The sequence below is a fragment of the Mobula birostris genome, chromosome 4 (genome assembly GCF_030028105.1).
Source record: "Mobula birostris isolate sMobBir1 chromosome 4, sMobBir1.hap1, whole genome shotgun sequence".
NCBI classification, from domain to species: Eukaryota; Metazoa; Chordata; class Chondrichthyes; order Myliobatiformes; family Myliobatidae; genus Mobula; species Mobula birostris.
This window is the reverse complement of record NC_092373.1, coordinates 27,156,173-27,176,085: the sequence shown is the minus strand read 5'-3', so window position 1 is coordinate 27,176,085 and position 19,913 is coordinate 27,156,173. Positions and strand designations below refer to the sequence as shown.

At 39.0% G+C, this 19,913-nt stretch overlaps 1 protein-coding gene across 1 annotated transcript in view; it reads left to right on the top strand.

The window, feature by feature from the left end:
• Window positions 1-18,980, top strand: part of atp1b3a (ATPase Na+/K+ transporting subunit beta 3a) — a 46,728-nt gene extending 27,748 nt beyond the window's left edge. The window contains exons 3-7 of the mRNA XM_072255045.1: window positions 6,560-6,667; window positions 6,750-6,943; window positions 7,029-7,085; window positions 13,559-13,636; window positions 18,266-18,980. Coding sequence (XP_072111146.1) covers window positions 6,560-6,667; window positions 6,750-6,943; window positions 7,029-7,085; window positions 13,559-13,636; window positions 18,266-18,433 — 605 coding nt within the window. The 3' untranslated portion in view covers window positions 18,434-18,980. The remainder of the gene's footprint in view (window positions 1-6,559; window positions 6,668-6,749; window positions 6,944-7,028; window positions 7,086-13,558; window positions 13,637-18,265) is intronic.
• The last annotated feature ends 933 nt before the right edge of the window (window positions 18,981-19,913 follow it).

The window sequence follows — 19,913 nt, the reverse complement described above, 5'->3', positions numbered from 1 at the left end:
GAGTTAGAAGAATGAGGGGGGATCTCATTGAAACCTATTGAATATGGAAAGGTCTGGATAGAATGGATGTGGAGAGGATGTTTCCTTTTGTGGGGGGAGTTTAGGACCAGAGGGAACAGCCTCTGAATTTTGATGAGGAAAATTTCTTTAGCCAGAGGGTGGTGAATTTGTGGAATTCTCTTCTGCAGACAGTTGTGCAGGCCAAGTCATTGGGTATAATTAACGGTGGAGGTTGATAGGTTCTTGATTAGTCAGGCATCAAAAGTTGTGGGGGGAAGGCAAGAGAATGGGGTTGAGAGATAATAAATCAGCCATGATGGAATGGCGGAACAGATTTGATGAGCCAAACAGCCTAATTTGGCTTCTGTGTCTTGTGGTTTAAAAGTCAACAGTTGAGTTTATTGTCATGTGCAGAAATACTCAAATGCACAGGTGCAATGAGAAACTTGCAGGCACATCACATCAGATATGCAGCATCGCACAAGGCTAGGTACCATTCCATGACTCTGAAGATGTCTTGGGTATTTTGAATCTTTGTAGTTTTATTGCCTTAATTTATAATAAGAAATTTAAGATACTTCATTCAAATAACCTTTGGATTATGTAATCATGCAATTTAACGTTGAATTGCCATCGTTGGAAACTGCTCCTAAATGATTGTAATAGCAGCAGCTGTGAAATACAAGATAAATTGTGGCGTGACTGCCTAGTCAGGAATAATGGCACGATGTGTCTAATTTCCAGTGGAAGGTCAGATGTTTTCAATGTATGATTTGACAGGGTGACTCTGAAAAATGCAGTTATTATCGGCTTGTTTATCCTCCTGGAGAGCACAATAAAAATTAGTTGTCTTGGTGCTTTTTATTTTTTCAGTGTGAACTGAATTTATTTGTTATGTAACACTAGTTTAAAAACTCTTTATCCACTGATGTCAAGAGCACTCCTTTAGGTTGTTGGGGGAGGGGAGAGCGATGTGTCAGAAGTTCTTAACATTTTGTGTTGCTAAAAGAATTTTTTAAAGCTCATGTTGCTGCCATTTGGACTATCCTTGGACAAGTGAAATAAAAAATATGTATTCTTGCATTAAAAAATGCTTTAAAGTACAGTGCTGCAGATTTCTATGCTGTTTTGACCGGTCCAGGTTCTGAAAAAACAGTTAAGCCTGTAGGTTTATGTAAACTAAGGCTACTTCTAATCAAAGTTGTCATTTTGACTTGAGCAGTCAGCAAAGTTAAATCATTACAATATATTCAATCTGGATTAAAATGAGCAAGACCTCATCTTTTATTCATGCCTTTGGTGATTCATTTTCAACTGTCTCAGAAAATTAGGATACTGATGGTTTAAGTGTTCCTTTGGAATAAGATGACAAACTTGGCTTTGTGGATTTTGAGGAGCCTAATTAGACCAATGTGAGAACTGCATAATCTTTCACAGATGGACAGATAGGAGGTAGCACAGTTGTACTGTTGATAGTTTGCAGGATAGTGAGCATTTTCTGCAGTTTACACGCAATACTGTGGGTGTGATCTGTCTAATTTAAAGTTAATTGTGTTTCAAGGGTTTGACGACATGGTAGTGTAGTGGTTCTTGCGACACAGTTACAGCTCAGGGCATTTTGGAGTTCAATTCTGGTGGCGTCTGTAAGGTATGTTCTCCTCGTGAACTGCATGGGTTTCCTCCTACAGTCCAAAGATATACCAGTTAGGAGGTTAATTGATCATTGAAAATTGTCCTGTGATTGGGTTACTATCAAATAGGAGGGCTGCTGGGCAGTGTGGCTTGTAGGGTTGGAAGGGTTGTGTTGTATCTCTAAAATAAAACTTAAAAAAAAAACCCTTGTCCATCAATTTTATTCTTGTAATGTTTTTCCAAAAAAATTTAATTTCTCACCTGCAATGTTTAACAAAATCAGCATTCGTGTTGATGAAATAAATTAATGTCTGTTGGTTAGAAACTATTCAAAGCTTTTACCGTGTTTTCAGTGCGGCATTATGTAGAAAGCCTTGCTCTGACATCAGCCCATCTTCCTGAATGACCAGGTATGAAAGATTAATGGTTTACTATGTTCACTGGGGTTTCTTAACTCTCCTGTAGGTATTTATTAATACAATAATAATTAAATTATCCAAAAAAATTAACACCAAAGTTTTTTGTTAGAGTAGAACAAGATTGGCGTTCAATAGTGAGGTTGATCAGTGAGCAGAATGAAGTACAGATGACCAGGTTGGAAATTGGAGACTAAGAGGGTCAGCATCACTGCTTGTAGATTAAGAATTTCTCTGTAGCACTAAAACTTAAGTGAGACAGCCTCTACTGTGTGCAAGCCATTAACTTTATTTTAGACCACAGGAGAAATTAGGGATGTCTGCACTGGTGTATTCTCATACCCTTTTCTTTTGAATTTTGAAATACTGTAGCTCGCTAGACAATAAATATCGTAGTGTATCTTTCAAGAATAAGATGCACCTTCTTGGGATTGACATACTGTTCAATAAGGTCTGCAGTCAAAGAATCTTGAGGTACGGTGGTAAGCATGGACTATGTACAGCCGCCAAATCAAAAAGAGAGGTCAACAATGTCCATCCTCAGTCTTTGCAGTGTTCTTAGCATCTCACTGAAGGAAAATGTTTCCAACACAGCTGTCCTTTCAGGAGTTAAAAAGCCAAGTACCCCAGCGTTCATTGAGTTCGAGGTCTTCACTGGCTCAGGCATGTGCAGTGGATGAAAGATGGCCACATCCTCAGCAATAAACTACTTGGAAAGGCAGTCAAGCCAAATGACTAGCGGGGTGTCCAAAGCATCCACTTTAAGGATGTTGGTAAAAGAGACATGGAACTCTTCGATGCTGATTATACTGTAGCTATGACAGAAGCAAATCACAACATTGGTTGTGAAATGGGATGAACATAATTCCAACAATTCTAAAGTGGAGGTCAGCACCGAAAGGCCACCAAACTATAGATCATACTTTGTCATGGCCTGCGATATTTTCATTTGTGACATTTATGGCAGACTCTTTCCAGAATCTGTTAATTCACTTCAACTGAAGGTTGAAGGGTGCCTATAAATTATCTTGCATACATGGAAGGTTGCCAGCAGTTTGAAGATTTATCCCACCTTAAAATGATTTCTACATTTTACTGTGACAACTTTTCACTGTATGTTCACTTTCATTTCAAGACGTGACTACGGTGATCTCAGTGTGATTGACACAGCTCTAGAAATTTATTTGTGGAGGCTGGGAAAGAATGAGGGCCTATCTGCAGTGCTGGTGGATGTGAAGTAATGAGGATTCAGTAATCATTGCCCCTTTGGAATTAGGATACCGAGGTCTAAGCACTAGGTGGCCAGCAGTAACAATGGGTAGTGGTCATTGGGGTCGGTCCGAGATAATGTGCAGCTGGAAAGCTGAGAGTAAAGGAACTTGCCTAAAATGGACCCCTATCTAGCATTGATTTGGTTTCGGGTTCTACCTATAATTTGAATCGGTGTTCCAAAAGAAACCTCCCACATGAAGGACATCATACTGTGCACCTTGAGGCAGAAATTGTGTCAAGGTGCAGGGGTGACTTCTGTCACAAGGTGCCCAGTCAAATTCCCAGAATGTTTCAAAATAATGTGGAAATCATGGTTATTGTGTTTCAGCTCCTGCTGTAAAAAGCAATATTATGGATTTTAACTTTCTAAGGCAATGCATTACCAGCACCAGTCTACTTACCAGCAAATATACAGAAAGCTGGTGGAAAATGACTGGTAATATCACGAAGGATCTTGCCCACCCTGCTGGCAGACTGTTGCCCCTCTCCCATCAGGGAAGAGGCTACACAGCATCCATGCAGAACCACTCTATTCAAAAACTGTTACTTCCCCCAAGCCGTCAGGCTGAGCAACACTTAGATACATTTACATACACCACCACTACATACACATCACCTAATGTCACTTTATGTACATACATACAAGCAGTCTATGTATTAAAGTTGCTTGCACATTGCGTTTTACAGGTTTACTTTTATACTTATATTTGTGTTCTTTATGCTTATTGTGCATTTTTTATGCTGCATCGGATCTGGAGTAACAGTCATTTGATTTTCTTTACACTCTTGTACTGAAGTATATTGGATCTCTGCTTAATTTCTGATCCTTAGGGTTCTTCCAAGAGTCAAAAAATGGCGAACAGACTTAATTCCAAGATTTCAATTTATTGTAGACTACAGACATACAAATACTAAGCAAACTAAATAAACAGCTGAGAAACGATGCCAAGAGGGGAATTAATGCAAAGGGGTATAAATGATGCCTCTGAAAAATCTATCAATTTTATAGATTAGATAAAGAATTTCCTTAGATAGAGATAAATTAGTGAATAGGCTACATAATTAGAACAATTACATCATGTGGGTAATAAGCTAGTACTTGGCCAATGAAAAGTGAAAAAGGTGATAAACCGTTAGTTTAGCTGCTATACCACTTCCTGCCAGTGAGTGTGAAAATACATGTTTGTTTAAAAATCACAAATCTTATAAAAAGTATTATTTTTTTATTAAATGGTTACCAACCAGTATGACAATAAACAATCTTTAAAAATGCTTAGTTTTGGTGAAACCTTAAACTTTTTTTTATTAATTTTTAAATAAATTTCTACAATGCAACAACAAAAAAAACAGTAAAAAAAAAGAAGTTTATACAGTGCAAAACAAACATCAAATGTACAGTTCATAACAGTTAAGAAACTTCTGACATTAGAATCAGAATCAGGTTTATTATCACTGGCATGTGACGTGAAATTTGTTAACTTAGCAGCAGCAGCAGCAGCAGCAGCAGTTCAATGCAATACATAATCTGGCAGAGAGAAAAAATAATAGTAAATATAATAAAACATAATAAACAAGTAAATTAATTATGTATATTGAATATTATTTTAAAATGTACAAAAATACAAATACTGTATATTTTAAAAAAGTGAGGTAGTGTCCAAAGCTTCAAAGTCCATTTAGGAATCGGAGGGCAGAGGGGAAGAAGCTGTTCCTGAATCGCTGAGTGTGTGCCTTCAGGCTTCTGTATCTCCTACCTGATGGTAACAGTGAGAAAAGGGCATGCCCTGGGTGCTGGAGGTCTTTCATAATGGACGCTGCCTTTCTGAGACACTGCTCCCTAAAAATGTCCTGGGTACTTTGTAGGCCTGTGCCCAAGATGGTGCTGACTAGATTTACAACCTTCTACAGCTTCTTTGGGTCCTGTGCAGTAGCCCCTCTATACCAGACAGTGATGCAGCCTGTCAGAATGCTCTCCACAGTACAACTATAGAAGTTTTTGAGCGTATTTGTTGATATGCCAAATAGCTTCAAACTTCTAATAAAGTTTAGCTGCTGTCTTGCCGCCTTTATGACTACATCAATATGTTGGGACCAGGTTAGATCCTCAGAGATCTTGACAGCCAGGAACTTGAAGCTGCTCACACTCTCTCCTTCTGATCCCTCTATGAGGATTGGTATGTGTTCCTTCATCTTACCTGAAGTCCACAATCAGCTCTTCCGTCTTACTGACGTTGAGTGCCAGGTTGTTGCTGCGGCATCATTCCACTAGTTGGCGTATCTCCCTCCTGTACACCCTCTCGTCACCACCTGAGATTCTATCAACAATGGCTGTATCGTCAACAAATTTGTAGATGTTATTTGAGCTATGCCTAGCCACACAGTCATGTGTATACAGAGAGTAGAGCAGTGGGCTAAGCACACACTCCTGAGGTGCGCCAGTGTTGATTGTCAGTGAAGAGGGTATGTTATCACCAATCCGCACAGATTGTGGTCTTCAAGTTAGGAAGTTGAGGATCCAATTACAGAGGGAGGTACAGAGGCCCAGGTTCTGCAACTTCTCAATCAGGATTTTGGGAATGATGGTATTAAATGCTGAGCTATAGTCGATGAACAGCATTCTGACATAGGTGTTTGTGTTGTCTAGGTGGTCTAAAGCCATGTGAAGAGCCATGGAGATTGTGTCTGCCGTTGACCTATTGTGACCATAGGCACAACAGGCAAATTGCAGTGGGTCCAGGTCCTTGCTGAGGCAGGAGTTCATCTAGTCATAACCAACCTCTCAAAGCATTTCAGCACTGTTGATGTGAGTGCAACCAGACGATAGTTGTTAAGGTAGCCCACATTATTCTTCTTTGGCACTGGTATAATTGTTGCCTTTTTGAAGCAAGTGGGAACTTCTGCCCAGAGCAGTGAGAGGTTGAAAATGTCCTTGAATACTCCTGCTAGTTGGTTGGCACGGGTTTTCAGAGCCTTACCAGGTACTCCATTGGGACCTTCTGCCTTGCGAGGGTTCACTCTCTTTAAATACAGTCTAACATCGGCCTCTGAGACAGAGATCACAGGGTCATCCGGTGCAGCAGGGATCTTCACAGCTGTAGCTGTGTTCTCCCTTTCAAAGCGGGCATAGAAGACGTTCAAATCTTTCCCATAAGGAATGCAATTGAATGTTAAAGAAGTTTCCAATATGTAATTTATTGTATAATCAGATATGCTTATTGAAATATTTCCTTTACTTACAGGTCTTATGATTAGGCCAAAAGTAGGATCCTCCCTAGAAATTGTATTTAACAAATCTGACTCTAAATCTTATGAAAAATATGTGGCAGCTCTTGACGGCTTTCTAAAGCGTAAGTATTGATTGAGTTAAAATGTTTCCAATGTTTTTTTTGTGCATTGTTCACATTTACTGAGATACTTCTTTTTAAATAGCTTATGATGATTTGATACAAGCACAAAAGAATATTTTTTGCCATCCTGGAAAGTATCTTACACAGCCTGAAAATATATTGGAGAAAAAGGCCTGTCAATTTAACCGCACGGTGCTTGGTGAATGTTCTGGAACAAATAATGGGAGTTTTGGCTATAGTGAGGGAAAACCATGTGTCCTTGTTAAAATGAATAGGGTAAGTACCTCTCAAGTATCTGCTTGGAAATGTTGTTGAACCATCTGCTTTTGGGAGCTCATTGCTGTGATCTGTTCTGTTCTAGATAATTGGACTAGAAGTAGGTGCAGGAAGTAATCCTACAGTGAACTGTACGTCTAAGGTTAGTTGTAAACTGATTGTGTGTTGGGTTCTCTTCTTGTTAAATCTTTTTGTAACTTTAGGTGTGCCTTCCGTGTCTTGGCTAAAATTGGACATAATTGGTTAGACACCTGTGGTTGTTCACCTTTTTCCCCCTGAATGCCAACACCTAATCCCGCCAACCCTTTTCCCCCAGCAAATCCAGTGAAACTGTTTTCATTTTTAATATAGGACTAAGTTTGTGGAAGAATTTTTCAAATCTTTAACTTCAGAAATTCACTACATTGGCAACATGAACTTAATATAGGATTAAGTATGCGGAAGAATCTTTTAGATGTTAAACTTCAGAACTTTAGCAATATGAACTTGGCAAATTGATTCAGAATTGCCACTTTTAGAAGCAGCTTTGCTAGTATGCCCACTGCTTCCAGTTTTAAACGCTACATCCAAAACTTAAATTATTTCTCTTTTTTTGGTATTTTTGAACTTTTAATTTTAATGCTCTTATTTTCTGATCTGCCTGACCTAAAGCCTCCTGGCATGACCACAAGCTGAAGACTTTGCATTGTCCAGGACCAGATGCAGCCATGTTCTGCAGTCTTTCCTACAGTCCTGAAATGGTTTGTGTTTAACAGTATTAGAGATTGGCACATATATTTTATGTATATGTATACTGTATATGTAATTTGTATAAAATATCTTAATATCAGAGAGATTTATAATGCTGGAATTTTATTTTAGAATTTGTGATATTTCAGGCAGAGGCTGATTAGTTTCTTGGTTAATCAGGGTGTCGAAGGTTACAGGGAGAAGGCAGAAGAATGGGGTTGAGAGAAATAATAATTCAGCCATGATGGAATGGCGGAACAGACTCAATGGGCAGAATGGCTTAATTCTGTTCCTATGTCTTATGATCTTATATTACATTAAAATTCCTTAATTTTTGGTTAACTGACGGAGAAAATTTGGTTAGCTAATATGCAATTATAATTTAGTATTAATATAATTTCATATGTGGATATTTGTATATATTGGAATAAAATCAATTTGAATTTGCATCTAGCTATCAAGAGGTTTTTCTTTTCTATAGTTGTCCATTCATGTCCTGTAGATCTGCTTTAATTCATTTCAATTAGTTGACCGATAATGCTTGTATGGTTATCAGTCCCTGCTCTCTTGGTTAAATTAGCTTCTAGTTTTGCTTCATACTGAGCATCTGTCTCAGCTGCCCAGTAATAAGGAATCAAGATTCCTCCTGAACTTATTAAAGAGTTGGACCTTCAAGTCTTTCCATGCCATCTGGGAGTTAAATGATTATGAGAAGGACACAGTAAGGGTGCAGAAGTGTGCAAGTATTTGCTTAAGCAGTGAGCAGCATTGGTAGATTTGGAGATACAGGTGTCTATAGTAAATAATAGATCAGAAATAGAAAGACTGAGGCAGATCAAGAAAGAATGAAAGTAAGATGTACCAGAAGAGGTAAGCAGTTCCCCTGCCACAGGAATATTGTGGTAAGTAAAATTATATTTTACCTTTAAAATGAATGAAATGTTATTTAATTTTTCAAAATACAATCAATTTTAGCATACACAGATTAACTTGCATTAGTTTCTTCATATTCACTTACTTTAGGTCTATCCCACCTACATTAAGCATTGTCACTCAAAAAAAAGTAATTCTTGCTTCACTCTTTTTAGGCCATTATCTTTGTAGGATTCAGGTTTTGCTGTACTTGATTGAGCTGCTGGTTAATAGAGGTTGACAAGACCTTGCGATTCCTCTCTCCCTGTTTCCCTCCTAGCAATAAAGTGGTCAGATGGTTCATGCTGAGTATAAGGACACAGGGTTATAAGTACTTGGGCCAGGCAGCATCTTTGAGGCGGAAATTGTTAATACAGAAAGTGCAGCATTAAGACTTTCCAGGAACGTTTCTGTAGCCTCTGAATGTCTGTTGTGAAACCTGAAGCCTGCTCTTTGGTTTGGACTGTGAATCTATAGTAACCAGTGTCTTTAGTGACACTGGAGGAAAGTGGGATGGAAGTGGGAACTGTGGGTGCATATTCCATAAACTGTCTCCACCTCCCTCCAGCTAGGAATACCATTTAGTACAATCCTGATATATGCTTTGGATTCAACTTTTTCCAATTATATCCTCTCTTTAAACTCAAATGGATAACATATCTATAGGCCAAGCCTCGGTAAAGTGGTACAGGGGTGGAGTGTAAATTTGATGATGCAAATGCAAAGGTATGTACCCTAGTATTCCTGCCATACTGCTTTTCCTTAACCTAGGCAAGTGGTTTGGAATTTGTTTTTCAGCTCATCACTTGTCTATTGAGCCTGGAGGAACAAGTACTTTCCTTCGAATTTTCAGGGCTTGCATTTGATTCTCCTTTCTCTCTCCCCACCCAGACTCCCATACCCTACTTCATCAATATACAGGATGCATCCCCTGCCAACCTCCCTTGCCCCCTCGCCCAACCCAAACTTCTGCTGAAAAGATGCAAAGGCTGGTGTTGCTACCTCTTTAAGGGGAAGATTGTCAAAGGCAAATTGACTGCTTCAACAGTTAATCACAATGTGTAGAAGAGGCCCAAAGAGAACGAATCACGTGGTAGCATGATGATGTATGCAATTCACATATTTATATATGTAACCGGTAATGCATTATTTAAATGAACAAGAATGTGTAATTGTGTATATATATATATATATATATATAATTAATCATATTATTGGAATATTAAGTACACAACACCTCCCTGCTTAGCTATAAACTCCAACTCAATAGAGAATGCATCTCAACTATATACGCCGTATATTTTATAATACAACTACTATATACAGACATCCACAGCATAGTAAATTTTAAATTGTCCCATTTTATCAATGTGGAGGATTTCTTGTTCTTGTGTTGATAATGCCTTTCCTGACTAGGGAATCACACTGCCTGGCCAGTGAGAACAATCTCATTTTCTGGGCTCCTCCATGGTGGTTAACAGGAGTTGTCTCTGAGACTGCAGGAAGTGCTCCTGACAGTGGTAGCCACCTTTCTTCTTCCTTTTCTCTTCTAGTTTGTGCATTTTGATCTTGGGAAGGTGCATTTAGTTCACTGGAGTTTCTCTTATTAATCTTTCGTTTGCTCCCTTTACAATTTAATCTCTCCTCCTGGTTTCCCCATCTGACGGATCCTCTGTTTTCATATCTCTATTGACTCCTTGCTTTTTGGCCTTCCATTTGTCAGTTGGGCCTTGGTCTTTGCATCCACTGTTACAAGCAGCTTTTTGTCTCCCATGAAGTCATGCAGAGTCGATTCTGGTTCTTTGTACTCACAAAAGACAAATGTCTGCAACCTTCCTGAATCTCTTTGAACTCTCATCCAGCTTAAAACCAAGACACATTTCACAAATAACTGCCTGATTAATGTATCAGAGGCTTTCTCAGATAGGTTACCTACAAAACCTATTGTAGTCAGAACACTGCTTTCGTCAGTTCCACAATTCCTCGGAGCATAATGGTCCTCCCTTGGTCCAATATCCTTTCCAAACAGAGGCACAGAGTTTAGTACCAACACTTAGTTGTCCTCTGTTGGGAAATAATTCATAGTGTTCAGCATGGAGACAGTTGTGGCATCATCTAGTACCTTTCTTAATTCACTTTCAATTGCCTTCATTGCAGGGAATATTGCATGCAAATACTGGATGGATCTCCAATCAAGTTTTAGTTGCCTGAACCACTCACATCCCCACTATGCTGGTCCTCCTGTATTTACCACATGCAAGCTCAATGTGGCTTGTTGGTTGTTGTATTTCACAGTTACGAATGTCATTCCCACAGGAGTTGTCTTTTCTCCCGTATAAGTTCTTAGCTGAATATCTGTAGGCTTCAATTTGGTATTTTTGAAATGCCCCTCAAACTGATTTTGTGAAATGACTGAAACAGCTGAAGCAGAGTCTAATTCCATTTTAATTAATTTGCCTTTCACTTCTGGTGTAAGTCATATTGCTTGTCTGTTGTTGGTTTTCACGTTATAAATCTCAAGGGTACCCAGTTCTGTTTCACTCTCAACATTATCAGATTTTTCATCAACAGTATACAAATTAGTGCTCTTATTGAAAATGCAACTTGACTTTTTTTTTCCCTGTGTAGTCCATTTATTTTTGTCTGCCCGACATCTCTTTGTATGTGTCCTACTTTGTCTCATTTTGTACAAGTTTTGCCTTTAAACCTGCATTGGTCTGGTGTATGCAAGCCCCTGCCCCAATGGTAACACAATTTGTTTGGCCAGACTGGTTTCTGTTTAGAGGATACAATTTTGTTCATTCTCGTTTTCATTCCTGACTGCAACTCAATTGCATCTCTGCAGTTTCCATTGAAACACTGCACTTTTAAATGTAAGGTGTGCTTCATTTATGAGCCATTTTTTTGAATGCTTTCTTTTAAGATTCCAGAAACTAAATAATCTCTCAATGCATCCGAACTGACAATGCTCAGACAGCTTCCTTAATTCAGCCTTGTTCGCTGAAATGGATTCCCAATCTTTTTGATTTCATTTATGAAACCTAAAGTCTTCTGTAATCAGCAATGGTTTCAGTTCTAAATGTTCCTGCATTACTTTGACAATATCATCAAAGCTCATTTCTGCTAGTGTGGCTGGAGTCGGTAAACTTTGAAGAAGACTGTATGCCTTTAAACCCAATGCACTCTGCAAAATTGGTACTCATTTATCGCTGGCAATTTAATTTGCTTCAAAATACTTGTCAATTTGCTCAGTATATAAAGTCCAGTTATCTGTTGTGTAATGAAATATGTCTGTTTTTCTGCTGTAGCCAGCCATTTCTGCTCTTTTTTATTTTATAATTATTATCACCCAGTACTCACTCTTTATGAACTCACGAATTCTTCTGTTTTCTTACTTTTTTAAACTCAATTGTGTCTTCCCTTCCAAAGAACACATGCTGGGCTGCATTTTTTTTAAGTTTGAACGTCTCACTGCGCTTCAACAGGTCACTAGCCACCTCAGGTTCATTTTTAAAATACCTCATCGCCAATGTTATGTTTTGTAAATTCAAAACATTAAACTAATTCAAATGAAGACATGGGAGTCCGGAATGTAAGTCTAACTTCACGTTTACTTTAAGCAAGGCGCATACGTATCACGTGGTAGCGTGATGACATGTGCTTCATGCATTTATACATATAATCCATGATGAATTAGTTAAACAAACAAGAATGCTTAATCAATATATATGCAAAATTATTCACATATTATTGAGATATTAAATACACAACATAAATGTTTGCTCGTATAGTCCTTTCTGAGCTAACCCTAAGTGACTGCTTGGAAACTATAGTTGAAGTTAAACTTAAGTAGCATGAAATCACTGAATTAGGAGGTTTGTTTTCACATCAACAACTACATATAAATCTCTGGCTCTCCACAGAAAATGCCCAACTCTTTCAAAATGCTTCAGAAAATATTTTGGTTTAAGGAATATTTTAAATAGTTAGGATGGCAAATTTAAATGTTTTGAATCTGTATCCTCCAATTAAAAATATCTGTATCTAGCATTCCAGTTACATTGCTGCCTGTTGGGTAACTCATTATAGGTGGATTCTAAAACCATTAAATTAGAAATTTTGTCCATTTTGTAAAGCTAGTTTCAAGTATTCTGTTCCTGATAACCTTGCACAATTTTAGTTCCAAATACTGTATGTATTTGGCTTTTAAAATTTTAACATACTTATCGATATTTGCTGAATATAACATTGAGTTATTGTATATTGCTTTTTAAATACTTTTTTTTATTTCTACACTGTAAACTTTCAATCAAGTAAAATCACTTGTACTTTCAGGGTCTTGCACTCAATAAGTAATAACTTCAAAATTTGCAGCAAGTCCAGGTTTTAATGTTCCACACAAAAGAAGCATAACTTTAGGGAGACTATTTTCTTCTGCAAAGACCATAAGTTAAAGTTAGCAGAAATAATCTTTCTCTTTGCCTCAATCCAGAGTTGTTTAACACTTTGCTTTCCTCAATGATGACTCCTCTTCTCCTGTCCTGCTTTTGGAATGGCTTACAGAGCAACATTAATTTACATAAGTCCTCTACAACATAGCTCTTCAGTCCATGTACTAATCTTTAGTAACAAGGCTAGTGGACAGGTTTCAGGTAGTTATGATTTTTGCACATGCGAGTTCAATACATGTACATAACTACATTAAAAGTGCAGTTGACCTGTATGAATCTGTAATGGAAAAAGAAGTAGGTTTTATTTTTGGATCAGAGTATCTGTAATGAATTTTAAAGAATGGATAAAATATTCACTCATTCACGTGGATGGCAGCACTGCTGGTAAGTCCTGAATGTGTTATTTCTTCCAGTGTGTAATAAGTTATGAACTGTTGTCTTTGTGTTGAAGGTGCCCTGAACAATAGGGTGATTGTAACTGACTATAATGAGAGATCTAAACAACTATTTTGTCTTTATGCAGAAAGAACCAAACGTGGATATGCAGTACTTCGGATCATTTGATAAAATGTACTTTCCATATTATGGCAAAAAAGCCCACGTAAGTTCACTTCAACTTTACTGTTATTTTTGAATGTTCTGTTGTTTTTTGAGACTTGTTAAGTTATCAGTATAATTTTTGCAGTTCTCTTGACTTCAAATCTATATTTGAAGTCCATTAATCATGTTTTTATTAGCTAAGTGTTTTATGTGACAAATCTGCAAGTCATCTGAATGACTGCTCCAATGGACCAAGGGACTCCTTTTTGCAGAGATTTTACTCTGGAACACTGTCACAGTTCTAGTTGCCTCATTATAGGAAGGATGTGGTTGTGCTGGAGTGAGTGCAGAGGAGAAACGCCAAGATGTTGCCTGGATGGAAGGACTTTGGTTATGGGAAGAGATTGGGTAGGCAATATTTGCTTCTCCTGGAGCAAATAAAGCAGAGGGGTGACCTGAATTAAAACTATAAGAGGCATAGAACAGTGTAGCACAGGAACACATCCTTTAGCTCACTATGTCTGTGCTGAATATGATTCTAGTCTAATTAACCCACTTCCCTACACATTGCTCTATTCCCTGCCTGGCCATGTGTCTATCTAAATACCTTTTTAATATTGCTATCATATCTGATTTTACCATATCCTTAACAATACAGTACAGGCACCTCCTCACTATTTAAATTTAAAAAATTGCCTCACATATCTCCTTTAAACATTCCTCTCTCAAATTAAGCCTGTGTTCCTGGTACTTGATATTTCCACCCTGGTAAAAAGACTCTATATATCCCAGGAGTTCCCAACCTTTTAGGTGCCATGGACCAATGCCCTTAAGCAAGGGGTCTGTGGACCTTGGGTTGGGAATCCCTGATCTACCCTGTCTATACTTCTAGTTTTATATACATCATCAGCTGATTCCTCAACCTCTCCAAACTATTCAAGCTTATCCAGTCTTTCCCTGTAGTTCATTCACTTGAATCCAGGCAGCATCCTGGTAAACCTCTTAGAGTATAGAACATACAATAGTAAAGCACAGTATGGGCACCATGGTGCATGATTTTGTGCTGGCCTTTTAACCTAATCCAAGATCAATTTAAATCACCTCCCCTCCCACATAGCCCTCCATTTATCTTTTCATCCATGTACCCAAGAGACTCTTAAATGTCATTAATGAATCTGACTCTACCATCACCCCTGGCAGTGCATTCAAAGCACTTACCAAGCTCTGGGTTGGGGGGGGGGGAGAGGAACACTTCTGTCCTGGGGTAAAAGCACTGGCTGTCCACTCTATGCTTCTTATCATCTTGTATACCAAGTATATCATCTTGTATCAAGTTCCACTCAACCTCCTTTGCTTCTAAGAGAAAACCCCTAGCTCGCTCAAACTTTCTTTCTAATACATGCTCTCTAATCCAGACAGCATCCAGGTAAATCTAATCTGCTCCTTCTCTAAAGCTTCCACATCCTTCCTATAATGAGGTGAGCAGAACTGAACATTGTGTCCCAGTGTGATCTAATCAGTTTTATGGTGCTGCAACATTATCTCATGGCTCAATTTCCCACCTAATGAAGGTCAACAGAATATGCTTCCTTAACCACCCTTTCAATTTGAGCGGCAACTTTGAGGGATCTGTGGACATGGACCACAAGATCCTTCCATTCCTCCACACTGCCAAGAATCCTGCCATCAACCTTGTATTCTACCTTCAGGTTTGACCTTCCAAAGTGAATCACTTAACACTCTTTTCCAGATTGAACTCCATCTGACACTTCTCATCTCAGCACTGCATCCTATCAGTGTCCCATTGTAACTTACGACTTTCTACACTATCCACAACACCACCAACCTCCGTGTCATTTACAAACTTAGTAACCTACCCTTCCAATTCCTTATCCAAGTCGTTTATAACAATCTCAAAAAGCAAGACAGATCCACTACTGGTCACTGACCTACATACAGGCAGAATACGCTCCATCCATTACCATCCTCCGCTTTCTGTGAGCAAGCCATTTCTGAATCCACACAGCCAAATCTCCCTGTATCCCATGTTTCCTGACTTTCTGAGTGAGCCTACTATGGGGAGCCTTGTCAAACACATTCCTAAAATCCATATATACTACATCCACTGCTTTATCTTCATCGATTTGTTTTCTCACTTCTTCAAAAGAATTTAATCAAGCTTGTGAGGCATAACTGCCCCTCACCAAGCCAAGTTGACTATCCCCAGTCAGACTATGCTTCTCCAAATACCCGCAAATCCCATCTCTAAGAATCCTCTGCAATACTTTGCCCACCACTGATGTAAGACTGTCTGGTCTGTACTTCCCAGGATACTCCCTATTACCTTTCTTGAATAAGGGATAACTTGCCATTCTCCAAACTTCTGGTACTACTCCTGTGGCCAGAGAGGCTGCAAAAAACATCACCAAAGGCGCAGCAATCTCTTCCATTGTTGTTTGTAGTAACTTGGGGCATATCCCATCTGGCCCCAGGGACTTGTCTTTCCAGATGATTTTCAAAACCTCCAGCATGTCCTTTTTTTAAAAAAAAAGTTGACATGTTCCAGCATATTAGCCTGTAGTATGCTGACCTCCAATTTTTCAAGGTCCCTCTCACTGGTGAGCACTGAAGCAAAATATTCATTGAGCACTTCCCCTGCCTACTCTGACTCCAGGCACATTTCCTTTTTTTTAAAATCCCTGATTCATCCTACCCTCTCTCTAGACATCCTTCTGTTCTTCCTGTATGTGTGGAAAGCCTTAGGTTTTCCTTAATCCTACTTGCCAAGGCCTTATGTTCCCCTTCTAGCTCTCCAATTCCCATCTTAATCTCCTTCCAGGTGACATTTTCTCTCTCTTGCTTCTTAATTGTTAAGTATGCTTCTTTCTTCATCTTGACTAGATGTTTCACATCTTTTGTCAACCATCATTCCTTCACCCCTACCATCCTTTCTTTGCCTCAATGGGACACATCTATCTAGAACCCCATTCACGTGCTCCTAAACAACCTCCATGTTCAGTTGTTCATTTCTAGTTCCAATTTATGCTCCCTAGTTCGTACCTAATAGCATCATAATTACCTCTGTCCCAATTAAATATTTTCCATGGTCTTCTCCTTTCCCTGTCCAAATCTATGGTACCTTCTGCACCTTTTCCAAAATTTCCACATCCTGCCTGTTTAGCGACCGGAATTGCACAGAATATTCTAAATTTGACGCAATGATAGTATGCAATATGACTTTCATACTCATTGCCCTGATCAATAAATGCTGTATACCTTCATTACTGTTGTATTCATGTAAGGAACAATGGACTTGCACCACAAGATCTTTTTGCACCACAAGATCTTTCTGAACATCAATGCCTCTTTTTACTGTATACTTCCCTCCTCTATTTGACCTTCCAAGATGCAACATTTCACACTCATCCAGTCCTGATGAAGGGTCTCAGGGTGAAATATTGACTGTATATTTCCCTTTGTAGTTGCTGCCTGACCTGCTCGGTTTCTCCAGCTTTATCCATCACTCCAGATTTCCATCATTTGCAGTTCCTTGTGTCTTTGTTAAACTCCATTTGCTATTTCCTCACCCACGTTTCCAACTAATCTATATCCTGCTATATGCTTTGATAACCACCCTCACTTCCCGTATCTCCACTAATTTTTATGTCACGTGCTAACTTATGAATGAAGTCACTTGCATTGTCATCTAGATCATTATACTGTATACTAATTCTTATGGAACACCATTAATCATAATGAAACACACCTCTACCACTTGTATCTACTGTGACCAGTTTTGTACCCAATTTACCAACTCGCCATGGATCCCATGTGATTTTAATTTTCTGAATCAGCTGACCATGTTGACCTTGTCAGATGCCTTACTGAATTTCACGTAGAAAACATCCAATACCCTACCGCAACAATATGCTGCAAGAGCTTGGTGGGGTGAGTGGTATCTAAGGGAGGAAAGGATGAGATGGATTGAAAATCTGGATCAGGACAGGATATTCAATGCCCTATCCTGAGCTATCATCTTTGTCACCCAGTTAGGATAGAATCCTGTTGTCGCCGGTAATGATATCAAACACAAGAGGTCATATGTTTAAAGTGTGGGGGGTGGGGGGAAGAGATGTTTAGGCAGGCAAGGCAGTGACCTATTGTGGGCAAATTGGCTTTACATAGATGGGCAAAACACTGTGTGTGGATGTGAAGGGTCAAAGCAACTGTTCCTGTCTTGTACTTAAGATAGATTAGCATTATTTGTCACATATACATTGAAAAATGCAGTGAAATGCGTCGTTTGTGCAGGAGAAGCCCGCAAGTGTTGCCACGTTTCTGGCATGCCTAGTACTAACTAATCCTTCCTGACTAGTACATCTTTGGAATGTGGGAGGAAATCGGAGCACCCAGAGGAAACCCACATGGTCACAAGGCAAACGTACAGACTTCTGACAGACAGCGGTGGGAATTGAACCCAGGTCGCTGCCGTTCTAAAGCGTTAATGCTCGATGTTATGGTACCATGTCAGTGATTATTGTTGCTCTCATGATAAATGAAAAGTAGCTGGTTTGCTTCCTCTGAATTAGGAGAATTCTATCACCACCTCAAATCCAGTGGGAAGTACCCTGAAGAGGGGACATGCAAGTACTGAAATGTCTGATCTTTGCTTTTGTGTTCTGCTTTGTAGGTTAACTATTCCCAGCCTCTGGTTGCTGTAAAACTAATGCTGGGCGCCAATGACACCAACAAGGATTTAATGATTGAATGCAAGATAACTGGTACCAATCTGAAGAATAATGATGATCGAGACAGGTTCTTGGGCCGGGTAGCTTTCAGAGTTCATGTAACAGAATAGCATGAATGGACGAGCTTGCACGATGACTACTCTGTTGTCTTGTTTTGTTATAATGCGCTGGACCTGCCATTTTAGATGTGTGACCACTTTGAAGGGGGGTATGAGCTAGATGGCATTCTATGGTGGCATCATGTGCTTCCAGATATCAAGTATTAAAATAAATCCTAAATACATAGCTGCCTGCCTTGCCCCTGCCCAGCCCCCTGTTGGACCAGTTTATGCACATATAAGACATCATGCCATAATAAGGGACCTGTAAATAGCTCTACTTAACTTTGAATAATGGCGGTCTTTGTCGTTTTTGTGCTGTGATTTTTGCTCCAAGTGAATGTCTAAAGCTTAATGTGCTGTTGCTGTGTACATATTTAATGGATTTAACACAGGTTAACGTTCACGTAGAATACGAATGAAACATTTAGGAAGCAAGATCAGAGATAACACAGGCTGACCATAAATGATTTTATAACCTTTGCAGAATTATGTCTTTCGTGCAGATGCCTTAAAACCTGTATGAATAAAATAAAATAAAAGAAAACTGGATTTTAAATTTTTTTAGGGTGCAGTTTGGCATCATTATTTTGAAAACTTTGCAAAATATTATCTTTTCTGAGCATGGACTCTTAAAAGTAGTTCAGTCGATCTAACAGAAATCATTGAATGAGTGGGAGAGCTGCACAGATAGCACTTTAACCATATGCACTTAGTTTGAAAGAAAATGCATTAATGCGGGGAACTCTACCTTGTGTATATTGATATAACACTTACCGTGATTCATTAAGTACAGCTTCTTCCCAGATTAGAAGTGCCTGATTTATGCCTCTACATATATACCAGCACTTGGGAGACAGCAAGATGCTAGAAATTCACAACAACACACAGAATGCCGGAGGAACTCAGGATGTGAGGCAGCATCCATGAAAATGAACAGACAGTCGACATCTCAGGCCGAGACCCCTCCTCAGGACTGAGAAGGAAGGAGGAAGATGCCAGAATGAAAAGGTGGGGCAAGGGGAAGGGGGCTAGCCGGAAGGTGATAGGTGAAGCCAGGTGGGTGAAAAAGGTCAAGGGCTGGAGAAGAAGGAATCTGATAGGAGAGCAGAGATGACAGTATGAGAAAGGGAAGGAGGAGGGGACCCAGGACAAGGTAATAATCAGCTGAGATGAGGTAAAATATTACAGTGGGGAATAGGTGAAGGGGGGGGGTCGGGTGGGAGAATGTTTTTTACCAGGAGAAATTGATATTCATGCCATCAGGTTGGAGTTGACTCAAATGGAACACAAGGAATATCTGGGATACAGACATCTTCTACTTGGGAACTAGATTCATTATTTCTTTTCAAGTAAATTACAATTTAACTATTAAAATATTATATGTATTACTCAAATTTAGCAACTTGTTGCATGTGGAGGATTAATGCATGCAAAATTTATCAAAGCATATTCACATTATCTGAAAAAGCTGGAGACACTCAACAAGTCA